Source organism: Cryptomeria japonica, chromosome 3 (assembly GCF_030272615.1).
Source record: "Cryptomeria japonica chromosome 3, Sugi_1.0, whole genome shotgun sequence".
NCBI lineage: Eukaryota > Viridiplantae > Streptophyta > Pinopsida > Cupressales > Cupressaceae > Cryptomeria > Cryptomeria japonica.
The window spans coordinates 260,774,984-260,794,468 of NC_081407.1; the positions used below are offsets into that span (position 1 = coordinate 260,774,984).

Below are 19,485 nucleotides of genomic sequence, written 5' to 3' on the forward strand. Positions count from 1 at the left end.
ACAACTCATGACACACAATTTTTTCACGTGGAAACCCAAATGGGAAAAACTATGGTGGGGATGAATACCCACAAGCTTGTTTTGAACTCTTTTGAAGCCCACTCTATTAGGAGCCTAGTCTGGTTAAAGACTTTACAATAAGGTTTTGCTAGGAATTGATCCTATTAAAGATCACTTGGTTAAGGGATGGCTATATACCCTATTAAAGGTTGAAACCCTGTCAAAGGTTACCTTGCTAGAGGATTCAAAGAACTCAATGAACTTGAGTCACCTGGTTAGAGGATTTGCAGTAAGCCTATTAAAGCTACCCGAAAAAGGGATTTTCCTTCTGTTGAAATGGTTAGAAGACAACAGGTAAAATTTTGATCTGATAACAACACTATATGCTAAGGCAGATCCTTTTCAGTTCCTCTACTCTGCAATTACACTCTGCAGTTTTCTCTCATTGGTCTGGAAAGTATCTCATCACTCAGATACACACACAACTTTTGCCAACAACTTATAATAAAAAACATCAATGACCTTATAGACAACAATTAGGTCGATAGCATAAACCCTAAACCCTAAGCATTTAGGTTTACAATTATAGGCAGTCCAATCTTGACCGTACAAAACACTTAACATAGAATGAAACAATCTAAAATATATCACAAATCATTCTGCATCATCCATTCTTCACTGCACATAGAAATCAGTAACCCATCACGCTCTCTTCTCATACCACTAAGAAGAATGTTCATTCCCGAGGTAGACAATAAATGCAGACAATCTTCACATGCAAGATCCTCAAGGAAGTCCTTCACGTGCACAAAACTGACGTGGCATCTTGATCTCATCTTCATCTCTTAGCTAACTCATCACAGAATGTCATCGGTTGCATCACACAAGCTGGATTGCCAAACTGGAAACCCTAGAGCTGAGACTACCAACCGGTAGTCACGCTTAGTGAAACCTAGACACCGGTTTACTAAAACTCTTCATACCAGTTCACTCGCACTTATTGAAATCAATGACAACATACATTATCATCATATCATCATACCAGTTCATCAAATACCAACACTATCATTGTTTTATACATAGAAGTAAGTGAATTTTATGTTTTTGCATAATTTCAAGTGATTGAATTGTTGTTCTTATTAGTTTTGTCAATAGTATTATGATTGTTTAATAGTTTGATTCCAAAAAATAGTGATAAGATTCATATTTATGGTTATTTATTTGTTTATGAACTTTTGTTTACATATATATGTAATATGGTTCTATTTAGAACAATCGATGCCAACCATGGGAAAGAACAAGCGAGGAATGATGGAACAACGAGAGGCTAAAAAGGAAAGACAAAGGAAACGTATGAAAAAATTACATGACATAAGAACAATGGGAGAAGAAGGTATGTCATCATCAACATCTCAATTCGATTTACCAAACGAACATAATGCACCTAATGCAATTGAAGAAGAGACATTTGATTTACTATATGAACCTAATGCAATTGAAGAAAATATCGCATTGAATAATCAATTAAATGATGAACATACACCTTCTCTATTTGATGAATTGAATGTACATAATGCACCGATGTTAACACCTCCTAGAATCATTCGTAGGAAACCAAAGTATCTAATTCACATTGATGAGAATATATTGAAGCCAATGCCCAATAAAATGAATGAATGAACTTGTAGGAGAATGGTTAAAAATATGGCAAAACTATTTTGAAAACTTAAATCAAACCGGAAGATGTCAATTAATTGTTCAAATGATTAAAAATTTGAATTTTAGAGAGATAATGAAAATTCTAGGCCTAAGATCATCTAAAAGTAACAGTGAAAGAACTATTGTGAGAAATCTATTTGATGCATATCAAGCTATTGGTTCAAAATCATGTACTAAAGATTTTAATGCTACTCGACATGTCATTACATCAACCATAATGAGCAAGAAAATAAAAAGATTGTTTGATAAGAAAAACAAGTAAGTCATTAAATGTTAGTAGAACAACATTAAGTAAAGCATTAAAGAGGTAGGAAAAAATAGAGGAACCTAACAATAATTCTCTTTGGGCATTCTCGAGTAGACTAACATGCAAAGACAAGGTTGTTGTTGATGCACTAAGAACATTAATTGAAATTTTTTTGCATGACAACACAAGAGTTTCGCCCAAACAAAGAGATGTTGTTAGAAGGTGAATTGGGTCTACAAATCACGAGCCACATGGCAAACACTATTTGGATATGACTCAAACTAAATTTTATGAAAGATTCCTTCAAAAGTTTCCTCAAATAAGAATTTCTCAAAGATTTTTTGAAATGGCAAAACCTTTTTATATTAAGATTAATCATGTACGCACCACGTGTTGTTGTAGGATGCATATTGAATTTTCCATGCACTATGATATTTTTCATCATATTTGTTCTACTTTGCACACTAACAATGTTTTGCAGGAATGCAATATACAAGCACCTCCTAAGTCGATAAGATATTTTATTTCAAGTGTGCTATGTAATAGACATGATGGTTTCATTTATTATAAGATGCCTTGTTTGGAAGGTTCTTATGCTATATGTGGTGGTTTGCAACATTTACCAAGATGCATACATTTGGAGAGCACACATGAAATTGGTACAAAACTAGTTTCTTTCAGAAAATACAAGACAACCACATATGGAGTTAAAGATGGAAAAGATTTGAAGAGATGTGAGCTAGTGAAAAATGATATATGTGTAGCTGAATTTATAAAAATATTTCAGGAGAAACTAGTTTATGAGTACATAATGCATACACATAGAGCTCGATGGTTAGATGAGCAATTCAAGTTATGTAAGGACACATTTCCTCTTGGCACCATTGTCTCTATCGTTGATTTCGCTGAAAATTATGCACTACAACCTCAAAATCAAATGCAATCTATGTATTATCACTCTACACAAGTTTCTATTTTTATACACATAGCATTCATGCATGCAAGTGATAGCACAAAGGAGGATAGAAAGGTTGTAAGAGAGTATCACTTCTACATAAGTGATGATCATACTTATTCATCGGAGTTTGTACAAGGATACTTTAAATTTTTCTATTATAGTTTAAGGGAAAGGAACATACGATACAACCGACACTTAATATGGTCAGATATGCACTGCAAAATTCAAGAATGCAAGGATGTTTTATTGGTTGAGAAGGATGCATATGAAAAGTGGTGTACAACATTTTTAGAATTTCACTAAGGTTGGACATGGTAAGGGAGAGCACGATGGTGCAAGAGCATGTGTGAAAAGAGCCCTAGCTAGAGAAGAATTGAAGTATGAAGGTGGTGTTGAGATGATAGATGCAAAAAGAATTATGCGATGGTGTAAGTCAGTGATGGGTCCAATTAATCCAGGTACGTCAATGGTTCGTAGATATTTTTGGTTGATCACTGAATCTAACATTGAAATTTTTCTAGATTGTTGTATAGTTGCAGGATTGAGTGACATGTACTCAATTATGAGTTCAAATTCAAGTTCACTGGTAATTTATACGAGACATAAGGTATGTTTTTTCTCTTCATGCATGTATTGTTTGTGGGAAGAATGTGAATCACAAGAGTGGGTTGACAAATGGTCTTGTAGACCATCGGTTCCCATTGATACATATCAAATTCCTAGAGCACTACAATTGAGCCAGATGGAGACATCAGTGGATTTTGACCATGTATTCGACCTAGTGGATTCAAGTGATTTTTTGAGTTGATTTTTTTGCAAGTATTCTTTTTGGTTCATTTTATTGTACATCATACTTTATTTTTGGTATTAACTAACACTTTATAAAATGCAGGTCATGTGTATGCAGTTGTTGCAGAAGAGAATAATGAAGAAGGAACAAATTACTATTTGTGTCGTTGTGTTGAGCCAAAAAGAAAATTGACAACTACAATCATTGAAGGAGAGGGTATTGAGTACCCAATAGGGTCTATTGTCATGATAGGAACATGGCTTTGGAGATACCCTATCAAGAATTCTGATGTTTGGTTGTTCGAGGACTTTGAAACACACAAACATATTCTTCATTTCTCTAACCTTGTTGTTGCAACAAATATTCATTTGATGAAGTATCGCAGTAGACCTCATAACAAGATTTTATGGAAAGTTCATGAATCTAACCACGAGGCAATACTTGACACAATACGTGTTAGAGTCGATCTTGAAGGCTCACTTGATTGATTCTACAGTTCAGAGTAAAATGATTTTGAGAATTTTGTATAAATCATCGATGAATTGTTCTATATTCATTTTTTGTATATATAAATGCCCATGAGCTGATTTTTACATGTTTAGGGGCATAATTTTATATATTTAAATGGCAATGAGCTGATTTGTAGATATGTACATGCCAAATTTTGTATATTAAAATGGTGATGAGCTAAATTACACATATTGTAATGCCAAATTTTGTATAAAAGCCCATGAGATGATTTGTAAGACATTTTTTTGTATAATCAAATAGCCAAGAGCTGATTTGACCATAATTAGAGGCAAATTTTTGAATAATATGTGACAATGTTTTGTGACTATTTTTTGTGTCAATGTTTTGTGAGTATGTTTTGAGTATATGTGATGTGATAAGGTTAGTCATGAGCATTCTTGATTCTTGTATAATCATGGAGAATTATTTGAGTCATTATCGGGTCATAGGGGTCATAGATTGAGACTAGATACAATTTGAGCAAAAAATGTCAAAAAAGTTGTCAAGCAACTTGTACATTGCGCCGGTAGGGTATGACTTGACATTTCGGTGCTTTGGGATGCACGACAGGGGCATTCCTAGTGTAAACCTACCCACCCAAATGTGCTCATGATGTTAGCTTGTGCACACGATGAATCGAATCAATTCTAGCCAATCCTGCAACTTTGCATTGCATGCAACTAATGGTTTTTGCAGCAGGCAAAAAATGCTACCAATTGAAAATGGCTTTGATTCGTCAAAAACCAAAATAGGCCATTTTAGAGGATCCTCACGTGACCCCATAGGTTCAAACAGATCGATCATATATGTCCTGGATTGGAAGAAATAGTCCGTCAAAGTTTGATAATTTTTGGACTCAGGGCACTTGAGAGATCGCGTCAGTAGGATATGACTCGCCATTCCAACACTTTGGGATGCATGATGGGGGAATGCCTAGCATAAACCTACCCACCCGGACGTGCTCGTGACATCGGTTTGTGCACATGGCGAACTGAATCAATTCTAGCCAATCCTGTAACTTTGCATTGCATGCAACTAATGGTTTTTGTAGTAGGCAAAAAAATGCTACCAATTGAAAATGGCTCTGAGTCATCAAAAACCAAGATAGGCCATTATAGAGGAGTCTCACACGACCCCACAGGTTCAAACAGATCGATCATATGTGTCCTAGATTGGAAGAAATAGTCCATCAAATTTTGACAATTTTTTGGACTCAGGGCACTTGAGAGATCGCCCCGGTAGGGTATGACTCTTGATGTTCCAGAACTTTGGGATGCATGAAAGGGGCATGCCTAGCATAAAATTACCCAATCGGATGGGCTCATGATGTCGGTTTGTGTACACGATGAACCAAATCAATTCTAGCCAATCTTGCAACTTTGCATTGCATGCAACTGACGGTTTTTGCAGCAGGCAAACAAATGCTACCAATTGAAAATGGCTCTAAGTTGTCAAAAATTGAGATAGGCCATTTTAGAGGAGCCTCACACAACCCCACAGGTTCAACCAGATCGATCATATGTGTCCTAGATTGAAAGAAACAATCCGTCAAATTTTGACAATTTTTTTGACTCAAGGCACTTGAGAGATCACGCCGATAGGGTATGACTCTCGACGTTCCAGCAATTTGGGATGCATGATAGGGGCATGCCTAGTGTAAACCTGCCCACCCGGATGTGCTTGTGAAGTTGGTTTGTGCACACGACGAACTGAATCAATTCTAGCCAATCCTGCAACTTTGCATTGCATGCAACTAACGGTTTTTGTAGTAGGCAAAAAAATGCTACCAATTGAAAATGGCTCCGAGTCATCAAAAATCGAGATAGGCCATTGTAGAGGAGCCTCATGCGACCCCACAGGTTCAAACAAATCAATCATATGTGTCTTGGATTGGAAGAAACAGTCTGTCAAATTTTGACAATTTTTTTGACTTAGGGCACTTGAGAGATCGCCCCAGTAGGGTATGACTCTCGACGTTCTGATGCTTTGGGATGCATGACAATAGCATGCCAAGCATAAAACTACCCACCCAGACACACTCGTGACGTCAGTTTGTGCACATGACATCCAAAAACTGACCATTGCGAGCGTGAGGGTGCTCTCGCACCAAACACATATTGTTGTTTATATTCATATTGTCGATTTTTGTTGTTTATATTCATATTGTTGATTACATATGCAAATATTCATTTAAATTTATAAAAAAGAAACCACCAAATACAACGAATACACAATAATGAACTGAATACAAGGAGCTTTGTAGGGTTAATTCAACATTTTAGAAAGTTTATCAAATCATATTCCACGATTGCAATGTTTTATATCATATATTTTTGTTGTTTATATTCATATTATTGATTATATAGGCAAATGATCAATTAAATTTATAAAAGGACAACTACAAAATACAACGAATACAAAATAATGAGCTTAGTACACATTTATTGGATCGAATATCAACATTTATATATATCAAAAAAAGGCATGTCTGCCAAGTCAATACAAGTATTACAAAAATGTGGCATATGTCATGTCCAAATCGATATACAATAAAAATGTAGAATATATCTACATGTATTGGTCATTCTATGACCAAAACTAATGCTATATGATCCTAAACTTGTGGTGGATCATCAAAATCAAGCCTCTTCGATGTAGTATGCGGCTCTGTAGATGGCTGCAAAACCACAATTCAAAAGCCAAGTAAGAATTCTTTTGTAGAAAATAATTCACAATTAACAACATAACTATGCATTTAACTATAATTCCTTTACAATTGAAATGTAGATTACCTTATCAGCTGATCTAGGAGCTAATGTCTTCGCTCTCCTCTCCTTGTCACTCTTAGCAGTTTTCTTGAAGACATACTTAAAAGGATCCACGTTATGGTCATACCATGAAGGGGTCTATTGTAGATGAAATGTACAATTAATACAATGTACTAACATAAATATATCAAAAACACTTAAAAACTATAATATAGAGAACAATGACGTACCCATGCTTGAGATGCTTCTCCAATGGACTGAGGATGGCTCACCATCAAAGGAGAAATTGTTGCTATTACCTATACAAAAAATGATCAAAGATTAAATACAATTAATATAATGATAAGTATTGTAGGTTAAAAACAATTAATGTAATATATCAAACAAAAGTGTATCAGATCCTGAGATGTTTCTCTAGTGCATGGAGGAGGGTTCGCCATTGATGAAACATCTATTGATATTTCCTATATGAAAAAATTATAAGATTATAATATATCACAAGTTCACATGTACACGTGCATATAATCATGAAATCAAGAAAATAAAGTAGAGATACATACCTCTACCCTCTCTTGATCCATGGGCGAATCAGGTGCATTCAACAAATCCACATAGCTCAATGGCCATTGTACATGTAAAATAGACAAAAAACACTAATCAATCTATAAACCCCAACTAATACTTGATTTCAACATTTTCAAACAACTGTACAACTAAAAATGTGTTCAATTACCTTCTTCCCACGTTTTAGCGTCTTCGAGGAATTCTTTTTCTTAGGGCGAGCCCTAGACGCAGGGGGGGTACCCTAAAAAAACAAAATTAACATGAGATATTAGTAGAGATAATATATTAAACATAATTTTAAAATCTAAAATGAAAGGACTTGCATGTTCCATCAAAACAATACATAAAAAGGGTTGTACAAAATATGATACCGTATAGCCTTGTAGGCCAAAATCGATCGCTGAGAGTGTGATGTCATCAATCTGGGACATTTGGTCCCCTGTCAGCACCTACAAACCAAAAATTGGACCAAGCATTAAAGATAGTTAGTATATCTTGTATTTTTTTGAATTCAAAGTGTACTATTCTATTTTAACATGTTAAAAAATTTATACATCAGGCATCGAAGTTGCAGTTGTAGTAATTGGGGGAGGAGTATGGGATACCACTACTGCATCCTGAAATGCATATTATTTATCTCAATTTAAATCGGTGTATAAATGAAAATTCATTTATGTAATTAAAAATTTTAAGTGACTGATAAATAAAATGCTATGAACTCAAATCAATACACCTATGTCTATTGCTGATGGGCAAACACCATGTCCATCAACTCATCTGTCAGCGTGAAATCCTCAGTTGTGCAGGCCTAACATTTACTCCCACAAATTGTGCATGAATGAGATGTAGATCCATTTGCACCAGCTGCATCATCTATCCCTGAGCAACTAACACACATATGTTGGATGTGCTCTCTATCACCACCTAGAGCAACTAATGGCTCATCATCTAGTACAATAGGTTGTGCTAATGACGTCCCATGCTGGATGATGCCACCAGTCAATGTTGTGGCCACTGAAGAGTTTGTAGCTCCATCGACTCTTTCAGCTCTACTGGGACAACCTAATGCACCTTGGGTTTGGGTGCTAGAGGGTGGCGACTCTCCGCGGGTAATCACCTATGGGCTCCATATCTATCTTGGGCAGAGCCGCTACCTCTACTATGGAACTCTCTCATGTCAAAATAGTTTGGCTGCACATTGAGCACAAACTCACATTATACTTTTCTTAAAAAATACAATGGCACCTCATAATTATTACAAGGTGGATCATCAAAGACCATCCACCACCTTTGCCAAAAAATATTCTTCATCTGCACATTGGTACACCAATGTATGGGAAACCTCTTTGCATTAAGAGGTAATGACTTACCAGTTTTGGGATCAACAAAAAGGGCACATATTTCTTGTTTACTAATATTTTTGTTTTTGACTCCCTTGTATGATAGCCCATCGGCATAGAATTGACGACACCTATCCCTAAAGTTTCCCCATTTGCTAATTTGTGGGTAAACAACTATGAGACCACTAGCTAATGTTTCTAGGCTAGTGGCGAGGGATTGATGATGCTCAAGTTTGAATGTTTTCAATTTATCAATCAGTCTATTAATTTTAGACGTATTTTGTCATAACTAATTAATTAATTGCTCCTATGTTTCAGGTGTGTGGTCAAAAGGAGGAATTGGGGGTGTATCTTGTGGGTTTTCAGGAGGTGCATTTACTTGTTCTTGTTGTGGATTAGAAGAATCTATTTTTTGAAACAAAAAATGGAAAAACCTAATCAAAATTAATGAAATTAAATTCAAAATGTAAAACAAATTGAACAAACAAGAAAGACAGACAAAAATTAACAAAAACTAACCTTGATCCATAGTGTCTGGAGGAGAAATCTAGCACCCCATTCGTGGTTTAGGAGAGAAAATAAAGAAAAAACAAAATAAAAATGTGCCTTTCACAGGAAAATAAGACCCAATTTTTTTTAAAAAACTTTTTTTGATAGGTACTGTGTATGCGGTTCTTTAGGGATTATTAGCGCATACGTGCTCATTTCAACAAACCTTCTCTAGGCCCGAGAACAACAAACCTAAGCACATATGCAATCATTTCAAATTTTAGAACCGCATATGCGCTGCTTGTTTTTCCATGTTTTTTTTGGGTGCTGTCCACTTTTTTGACCACCATCTTTGTGCACTTACCCTTTACTAGTCCACACTGCTAAAAAAGACAATCCAAGATCTAGTGAAGATGAATGTAGAACATGATCCAAAGACTCAAGTGTCTCCTCTAAATATAAAGATCTCACCTCCTCCAAATTTTGTACATAAGTATCCACAATCACATCAAACTCAAAAGAATGATCATGTAGAGAATGAAGAAGAGAGTTAGAGTGCTCTCGTGCATCAACTGAAGAAGGATCATCTCCATCAAAGAGAAGATGAATATCATCAGTGCTGTCTCCCAAATCTACAATGTAGGATTCCACAAACAAAGTTGCAATGTCTGCCAAGTAGTCATCCCAAGGAATTGTATCTGGGAGAAAAGGTATATCCTATTGTACTGAATCAAAAGAAGTTAAAACTGTAGAAACATAAGCATCATCAGGTGCAATAGTAAATGTGATACAAATAGGAGGAGAGGAAATACAAGGCTCAAGAACTGGATCACATGTGAGAACACCCAAGTTCAAGTAACCAAAGTTTTCCTCTATATCTGAATCCACACAATAAGTGTGTGTTGGCATTTTGAGTTTATTGGTATTTTGCATAAAGATTGCATTAATGATATGTTGTCATTGATGTCAATTGAACCACTAATCATATTCATGTTATTGCTGATATTGTTATTTTTGATATTGGCTAGTAACCGGTAAGAAGAGCTTTGTGGAAGATGTTGTAAAGTAGTATGTAAAGTTTGTGAGTTGAACCGGTGAACCGGTGTAAAAGGTTAAACCTTTCTATGTAATGTAACTGGTAAACCCTATCAGTTGTTAAACCCTAACCAATCAAGTTTGATGGTTTATTATCTGATAAGCGGTAATGATGGAGACATGTGTGATCATTGAATAAGGATATGCTCAAATCATTTTGGTGTGTTTGTTTTTTTGTCTAGGGAAGGAGAAAAGTGGATTGCATCTAATGCACAACATGTGATGAGTTAAAAAGTTCGATGAAGCGGTGATCATGGAGTGGTTGGAATTTTCTTAAAGAATGTGAAGAGATTGTAATTATTTCTAACACCGACTTGTTTGTAATCTCGATGATGAGAATTAGGTTTTTACTGTGTTACCAACCTAATTGATTTCTATTTAAGGTCAATGAAGTTGTTTGTAAAAGTTGTTGGCAAGATTGATGAAAACCTGTTGAGTGTGTAGTTGCCTAGCTAGTGAATGGATCTGCACTTCGAGTGAAGGTAGATTGAAGCTTAGAAGGATATGATTAAGCAAATATACTGCTACTCAGACAGATCAAGAAAACTTGTTGTTTTCTAACAATTATAACAAAGGTTAAATTCCTTGACCAGGTAAGCTCTAACAAGCTTGGTTACTCATTAAATCCTCTAACAAGGTGGTCCATTAGCTTGGATTCTTAAATCCTCTAGCGAGGTTACTCCTAACAGGGTATTGTGCTTTTAATCAAGGCATATTTGTAAATCCCTTAACCTTGTGATTCCTAATCAAAATTAGTTCTTAACAAGACTTATTGTAAAGCTTTAATAGGCTTGGCTCCTAACAGGGCGAACTTCAGAAGAGTTCAGATAGCAATCCTTGTGAGTCTCATCTCACTGTGGTTTTTACCTATTTGGGTTTTCCACGTATAAACATTTGTGTCAAGTGGTGAATGCTTTTGTGATTGTGATCTTATTTGTTGATTTGGTTACTTTCTGATAAGGCATGTTATGTAGAAGCATTGAGAGATGAATATGTTGAAGTTATGATTAAGCATAGTTGATGTTTACAAGATTGAAGTTGTTTATTATTAAAGTTGTCATAATAGTTAAACTGGGTGATGTCAAGTATTCTTATTAATATTGATCTTGACTGAGATATGTTTACTTTGTTTGACTGAGTTTGAGTTTGGGAACTTTGTATCAATTTTTTAATATATTGATTCACCCCCCCCCCCACCTCAGTATTCCACCGGATACTTATTCTTTCATCATACCATCAGTGTGATTATCATCTTAAGAATCAAAGTCATCAATAGGAACAAAGTTTGGAAATGAGTACAACCAAGATGCATGATCCACCACCCTAATAGCAATGATAGCTCTAGTATCCAAGTCTCTAATGATAACTAAATCGGGTGTGAACTCCATAGACTTCCTTGCAACACCATGAGTGATTTGATAGATGGAAAGAACATTGTTTCTCAAGTGAGGTACACACAAAACATCATTGAAGGTGTCATTTGCAATAGCAATAGATTTTTTCCCAATCACATTCATATATGTATGATTTGTTGGCAAGAGACACTGCACAACTAGTCAAGTATTGTTGTTTATGGTAATGCAAGTCATTTCTCCCATCTACATTACATGATTTGATCATATCGAAAGTCAACTTGGTGATTTATTCAAGTCCAGCAAGCCTAGATCAGAGCATCTGATAGTGATCAACAATTTGGTCCAGATTTATTTTCAGGTTAACATTTTGTGTTATGGATCTAGAGGAAGGTAGATGGATGTTTGGAACATCTTATTCCAGAGTTTTGGTCTCCGGTGACGATTGATGTGCAAGTTACAAGGTCCTGAGTACAGGGTTCCATTCTATTAGTAAAGAACAAGTCAACTTACGTAGTTGATCACTGTGCAGATTTGATGGAACAATTTTGATGATTGATTTTGTGATCTAGGGAGTTTGGATGATATTTGGGAAGCATGTGGACAATTATTTTTGGTCCGCATAAGTATTGCCAAAGTTTAAATTCAGCCGATAGTTCATATACATTTCAATAATGTTCTAAGTGTTCTTGAGCCGACTAGCGATGGATATGATTTTATGTTGCGGATATATATATAATCAATGTAATTGATTATTTTATGCATGGGAAAGGTGTTGGTGATCGATTGTGCATAGTTTCACATGCGCAAGACAAAGAAATATGCTCCAAAATCATAGTAGAACAATGTAACAGAGTAGTGAGAGGTCAATTGTAAGAAATAGGTGTATTGTGCTTAACCGGAATTGTACTTTGGCATTTGTAGATGTTGTTCTTCAGTTCACACATATCAGTTATCTTTTGTAAATAATTTTGTAGGAAGTGTGCCTGAATGCATGTGCATTCCCATTGTAAAACCTTAGATTATTTGAGTATACTCACTTTGTGGGTCTCATCTCCACCGTGGTTTTCCCCTTAACTGTGTTTCCATGTATAAAGTCCTTGTGTTATGGTGCTATGGTTCTTAAATTTATGTTCTTGCATCTTTCTTTTGATTAAATTCATTAAATGGTTAAAGGAACATATTAATAATATCAAAGTTTATAGATTACTGATTCACCCCCCCTCTCAATGTTCCTTGATTCCAACATGATTGCCCATCAAAAGTGGTGGTATTTTGCGAGGATCAAATGAAGAGAACATAGATTACAAAGATGCCATATGATGAGAAGCTCCTGAATCTAGAAACCATCTCCTTGAATCATGACTTGTGGTACATAAAGAGCTTGTCCAGATGGTAGATTTGATTGTTGCTATTTCTAATAGTGAGGTTGCCTGTTAAAAGTGGTCTGGAGGATGCTTGGTGGCTTTCAATATGTGGATTCAAGTGTTGTAAATTTAAGGACATGTTCATTCAGTTTGTGTAGTGTTCCAATTCATTTTTTGGTGATGGTTTGATTGACATGTGAAGTTATGATGTTCTAAGTTCAGTGTTGTCAGTCGGTCTGGTTTCTGGTTGAATTTGGTGGTGTATCCTAATTGGATCATATTCTTTTAGTCTGATTTTTATTTAGAAAATGAGTTTGGTTAATTTTTTGGGTCTCATCATGACGTGTGGAGATTTGCATTGTGTAAGTTGCATTGAACAATACTTTTGGGTCGATTGGTTAACGTGCTTTAATGTTTATCTGCATATTTCCTTTGATGTCAACTTTGGAGGATGTGTTAGAATGTGTGGTTCATTGGAATCATTTGGAAAGAATATCATGTAATTTATTTGGTTCCTCTATATCTTGGAGTGGACCAAAATGGATGCTTTTGATCTAAGTGGCCAAATTAATGTAATATAGGCTATTTTGCCTATGGTAGACCTAGTCAAGGATTTTAATGATTAATCTTGTATATAAAGGAGTGTGGATGTGTGATTGAATGTATGGATGTGTGTGAATCAAAAATTCATGAGCATGAATAATTTGAAAGAATATTTGATGTTGGAGATGTGTGAATGTCAGTTGTGAAGAGATTTGATGATATCTTCAGTGTGACAATGTTCAAAGATAGTGTTTGAAGTCTGATGTGTTTACATTGATCTTAGTCACTTGACACAATGGTTCATGGATAATTTCATCATTGGGAGAACATGTTATTTTCATTTCAACTATTCCTTTCTCTACCTGAAGATAGTGAGTCTCTTGGCAATTTTTTGTATCTTTCCCTAAGGTTGGGCACCTTAGTTTTACAAGTCCTCTCAAGGGTAGTGAGTTTAGAAGCCAAGGTTGTAATAAATTATATTCATATTCTCAGTGTGATTCTCACCATATTTTTTCCTTTCTTAGGGTTTTCTATGTAAGTCTGGTATTCATGTATTTTTTGTGTTTTGTGCTTTCATGATTTATTACTATTGTGATTATATAGTTGTGGTTTGAATTTTAAAGATTAGAAATTAAGTATTTTTGTGGTCTAGACCGATTCACCCCCCTCTTAGTCCTATGGCATGTTCAACAATTACCATCAGAGTGAGGTTATTCTTGAAAAGGTTAACCGCTTGAGGAAGATCTAAAATGGTATAAAATTTCACCTTCAAGGCTCTAAAGTTTGATGGCACAAATTATGCTTTTTGGAAAGAAAGGATGGAATATAATTTAGTAACTATGTTGTTTGAAATGTGGGAAACCATTAAGAATGGCTATACTACTCCTTAGAATGGTCCTAAAACTATAGATTAAATCAAAGCATATCAGAATAATACAAAGGCTACAGTTGCAATTGTAGAGGGGGAAAAGTGAACTACTCTGATAGGGGGATATCAACCTCTCAGGGAGTCACTAATCAGCCTATTTGCTCAAGATGAGCACAAATCATAGAGATGTTAGGTGTCTTGTAGAAAATATGGGATAGCTCATGGAGATCATTTGAGGACCTCCATTATCTCTCTGCCTAGGGATGCATGCAATGTAGCACACTAACACCCTATATAGATAGAATACTAAGTTTTGTATAAAAAATGAAAAGTGACAAATACATTTTCCAGATGAGATAAAACTAAATGTACAATAGAAATAAAAAAAAAGACTACTGATATTAAAGTTAAGGAATGAAAGAAGGGAAGGAGAAATCTCACTATTGGTCCATGAATGAAGCCTCCAACAAAGTAACTCCTCTCCAAGAAAACCTACATACAAGACAGAAAGAAAAAATGTTGGGGTTGTGTTTAGAGGTCTACCATAATCAAACCCCCATTTTGGTGTATCCACCTTGACAAACAACTAGATTGATAGATAGATAGATATATTAAACCAATAACATAAGAGAAAGTAAATACAATAATAAATATACTAATGGAGATAAAAAAAGAAGAAGAGAAGAACATCCCTTCCACACCCAAAGTGGAGATATTTTCAAATGAAGAGAAAGAAACACGAGGTCCTCCTCAAAGAATAACAATGGTGGTGACAGTTTCAAGCATGGAGGAGAGCCAAGAATATTCTAAAATGTGACTATAGAGCTTCAATGGTGTGAGAAGAGAGAATAGAGAATGATCTTGAGGTTATAGAGGCTTGACTAAGTTGCTAGAGAGCCAAAATGAAAGGAGGGAATATATGCATGCTAGGAACAAAACTAACATCAATGGTCATGGGAAGATTTATTACAATATTTGTTGGTTGTAGGCATAACACTCCAATGGCCACCTAGAGACTACATATTTGTGAGAGGCAAGAACAACATATAGACATCTCTATGATGTATTAGTGTCCATAAGTCATATAGTCAATGAGGTTGGAGAAAAGGCCAAAATAGTAGGTGACAAAGAAAACCACACAAATAAAAGGATAGAAATATGAAGAAGGTCTCGACTCAAAATAAATTGAAGGAACTTATGTAGTGTGGAATTACATGGGGTGCAATTTATGACACTATATTTTGGACCCACTTTAGTGAGCATATCATTGTTACGAGATGTGAAGCCAAAGTAGAGATAAAAAGTTAAAACGGTTTTATTGAGGTGCAAAGGGGAAGAAAATTTCTCTAACCATGCTGAGTTGCCCCCAAGAAAGAGACCTAAACCTTCATAAGATATTGATAAGTTGCACCATCACAAACATGTTTGTTGTAGACAAACATGCTAGATGAAAAAACCAAAATTTTGATAAAATGATGAGATAAAATAATATGATCAAACACGAAGAAAATAGATAGTGATCACTGAGATAAATAATTTTGCTAGTATGGGTAGCAAGTTGTGTTATGCTAGATAGCCATATGGTAGGGTAACCATAGATTGATTTGATAGATAGTGGTTTGGCCCCCACAAAAGGCAAAATATAATAAGATAAAGTGGATTGGCCCCCATAAAGGAAACAAATAATAAGATCAAATAGATTTTTCCCCCATAAAGGCAATGGATAATAATATCATTAGATAAATAAATGTTGAGCACAAGATGCAAATGCAAATATGCAAGAAATGCAAATATATGATTGTAGCGTCGTAAATTGTACGCACTTGCTAGGGTGGTACAATTTCACACCTAGTTTAGCACCCGCCTTAGTGCATTTTACATTTTGCATTGCATTGCTCCTTTAGCACTTAATTAATCAAATTAATTAGGTCTAAGGTCCTATTTCATCATCCTTCACATCATAAAGTCGGGCCCTTTCGTTAAAGTGTGCCCCTTTTCATTTTATTCCTCCAATACATCATCTAATCAAAAACCCTAATTAAGTCCTATTTCAAACTTGGGGGCTTGATTTCGGGGGTCAAAACATCTCGAAATCACCTGTAACTTCGGGATTCTTTCTAAAATCATCATATCTGACGGCCCTGAAAATTTGGTGAAAAGTTGTCGGGATCGTGGTGCCCGGAGTGCACACGGTCCCGGACATTTTTCCTGAAATTTGAGGAGCACGATCCAATCATAAAATAAAGCTTAACCCCAAGAAATTGGCAGGATATTCAATCTCTAGGTCGGCCAAAAGACGAAATTGCGACCTAGGGTTTCATACATAAGAGCTCTCTTTCTTCATTTGAAAGGACCGGATTTTTGTTTCCAGGAACTGTTAGAGTAAAGTAATTAATTAACTTTGCTCTCCTCTTAAGATTTCTCTTTATGCATACATTAGTCATTTTAATTATTAAATGCTCACACCTTAGGGTTAGGTTTTCCTTTTGGTGTGATCTCCTTTATAAGGATTGATCTCTTGTATTATTCATATTCTTGATTCATTTTTCTCTGATAATACATCTTTTCTCTTTGTCAGAGCCAAAACCCTTGTATTCGTTCTCTCTCTTTCTCTGTGACAGGTTTCTTGCATGCAGGTTTCTTTTGGGTTCTATGGATTTATATTTCTCAAATCCTACATGGTATCAGAGCCAGATCTGCTGCAGCTTGTTCAGACTTTTGAAAGATTTTGAGATCCAGGTTTTGGTTGCATCAGATCTGTGTTTGTATTCTGTTTTTTATTTTGGAATAGGGGGTATTTTTTTTTTAGTGCACTTTGAGCCCAAACAGACCTCACCGTTGAGCTCGTAGCGCCCAAAAACCCCTATTTCCATATAAAATTCGTCTGATTTGGACACAGTTGCACCAGGTGGCAAATTTTTTTTGGCCCCAACGCCGTACGGCCCTAGGGCACGAAAACCGAGGCGGATTTTCAAAAAAAATTAAAAAAAATTAAAAAACGCAATTTTTTTGTTTTAAAAAAAGCGCAGCCAGTGTAAACAGCCCGCTCCGTCGGTGCGCAGCCCGGCGGCCATCGCTCAGCCACCGCCGCCGGCGGAAACCACCGGCCGCGGTCAGGCTTCCACCGCCGCGCCGCCCACCGCCCACGCACAGCTCGCGCCCAGCCCGCGCGCCGCTCTTCGCCCGCGCGCCACCATAGCGCCGCCCCCTTCGCCCGCCCCTGGTCGCCCAGAGGACCAGGGGCTTATTTTTTTAAAGCCCTTGAGGGCTTAAAGGGCCTATTTGGGCTTTTTTGGAGCAGTTTTACTAAATCGGGTATAACTCAGACATTTTAGCTCGGATTTTCGAATGAAAATAGGCGTTGGAAAGCTAGTTCCGAGCCCGATCTAAAAGATGAATATCTTTTTTTCTGATTTTTCCGTTTTGTAGTGTTTTTTGCCAGTCGAAGTCAAAACAAGTTTTTTGCACTCCAGGAGCCATATCTTTTGCATACGGACTCCGTTTTTCGAAAGCGAATAGGTGTCGGAAAGGTGGTTCTGTGCTCTTTTCAGATCTACAGTCTATTTCATCAAAAAAATCTTCAGGTGCTCCAAATTTTATCTCAACCCGTTATTGCTTTCTATCATTTTCTGGCTTTCAGTTTGTACTGGGGATTAGTTTTTTGCATTGTGGGGGGGTGTTTTCTCTTGCTTTCTGTTATTTACATCAGAAAACTAGAATTTACAAACACCAATACAAAAAAAAATCAAACCCCCTTTTGCATCTTCTGTCTAGTTCTGAAAGACCACTTAATAATAATTAAAAATTCAGAGCAGTTGAGGCATAGTTTACAGGATGGCAGACAGACCTATTGAATCTCTCACACCGCATAATTACCACACTTGGAAGGGTCGCATGATGACTCTTCTCCAGTCAAAAGGGTTATGGTCCTGTTTGGATGAGGTTCAGCCTCAGTTGACACGTCCTTTTGAGATTATGCAGCACAGGAACAATATGGATCAGGCTATGGGATTGATGGCTTTACACATTTCTGACAGTCTCCAGTTTCATCTTGAGGGTTTTATCACTCCTCGAGCCATTTGGACCAAGTTGAGGGACTTTTTGGTACTGTCAACGAGTTCAGAGCTTTGCAGCTTGAGGCAGAGTTAACTTCCTTGGTACCTGATTCATTTCCTTCTATTGAGGACTTTCTGATGAAGTTCAAACAGCAAAGATCTATCTTGCAGGGTTGTGGTAAGACTAAGACTGATACAGAGTGCATTTTCCTGATTCTCTCCAAGCTTCGGGGTCCATTTCAGATCTTCTCTTCGACCTTCTATTCCACCATGGATGCCTTGGGTGCTCGACATGTCATGCCTTCTTTTGAGGTCTTTTGTGATCGTCTGACTCGTGAGCAAGCTAAGCTTAAGCAGTTGGATTCACTTTCAGGTTCACAGAACCAAGCATTGGTAGCCCAGTCCTCCAAAGGAAAACAGAAGCAGAAACCGAAGCCTAAGAAAGATTCAGAGGCTAGTGAGAATCCCTCCAAGCCACCACCTAAGTCTGATTCAAAACCACAATTCAATTCTAAACAGGGCAAATCTTCAAAGTCTGGTGAGTCTTCCTCCAAGACTAAGAAGAAATCAGGTGATCCTTGCAGTTTTTGTGGCAAGGAAGGACATCCCATTTCCAGGTGTTGGAAACGTTTAGAGGCTTTGGAGGAAGCCATGCAGCAGCATAATATCAGTGCACCACAGCCTCCTTCACAGCCCACAGGGAAAGGTCATGCTCTTTCTGCATGAGCATTGTCCTCAGCGTCCACTTGGATTCTAGATTCTGGTGCCTCTCACCATATGACACACACATAGGATTTGGTCACCGCTCTTGCTCCTATAG

The 19,485-nt window shown here is 36.5% G+C and overlaps 1 protein-coding gene across 9 annotated transcripts in view; it reads left to right on the plus strand.

The window, feature by feature from the left end:
* The window catches only part of LOC131066816 (uncharacterized), an 85,359-nt gene that overhangs the window by 29,326 nt on the left and 36,548 nt on the right, over positions 1-19,485 (plus strand). For 5 of the 9 annotated variants that reach the window (XM_058001667.2, XM_058001668.2, XM_058001669.2 and 2 more), the window contains one exon: positions 1,271-3,810. The exons of 2 other annotated variants lie outside the window; for them this stretch is intronic. In XM_058001667.2, coding sequence (XP_057857650.2) covers positions 2,238-3,227 — 990 coding nt within the window. In that variant the 5' untranslated portion in view covers positions 1,271-2,237 and the 3' untranslated portion in view covers positions 3,228-3,810. 2 more of the 9 variants (XR_009111729.2, XR_009111730.2) reach the window with 2 other exon arrangements.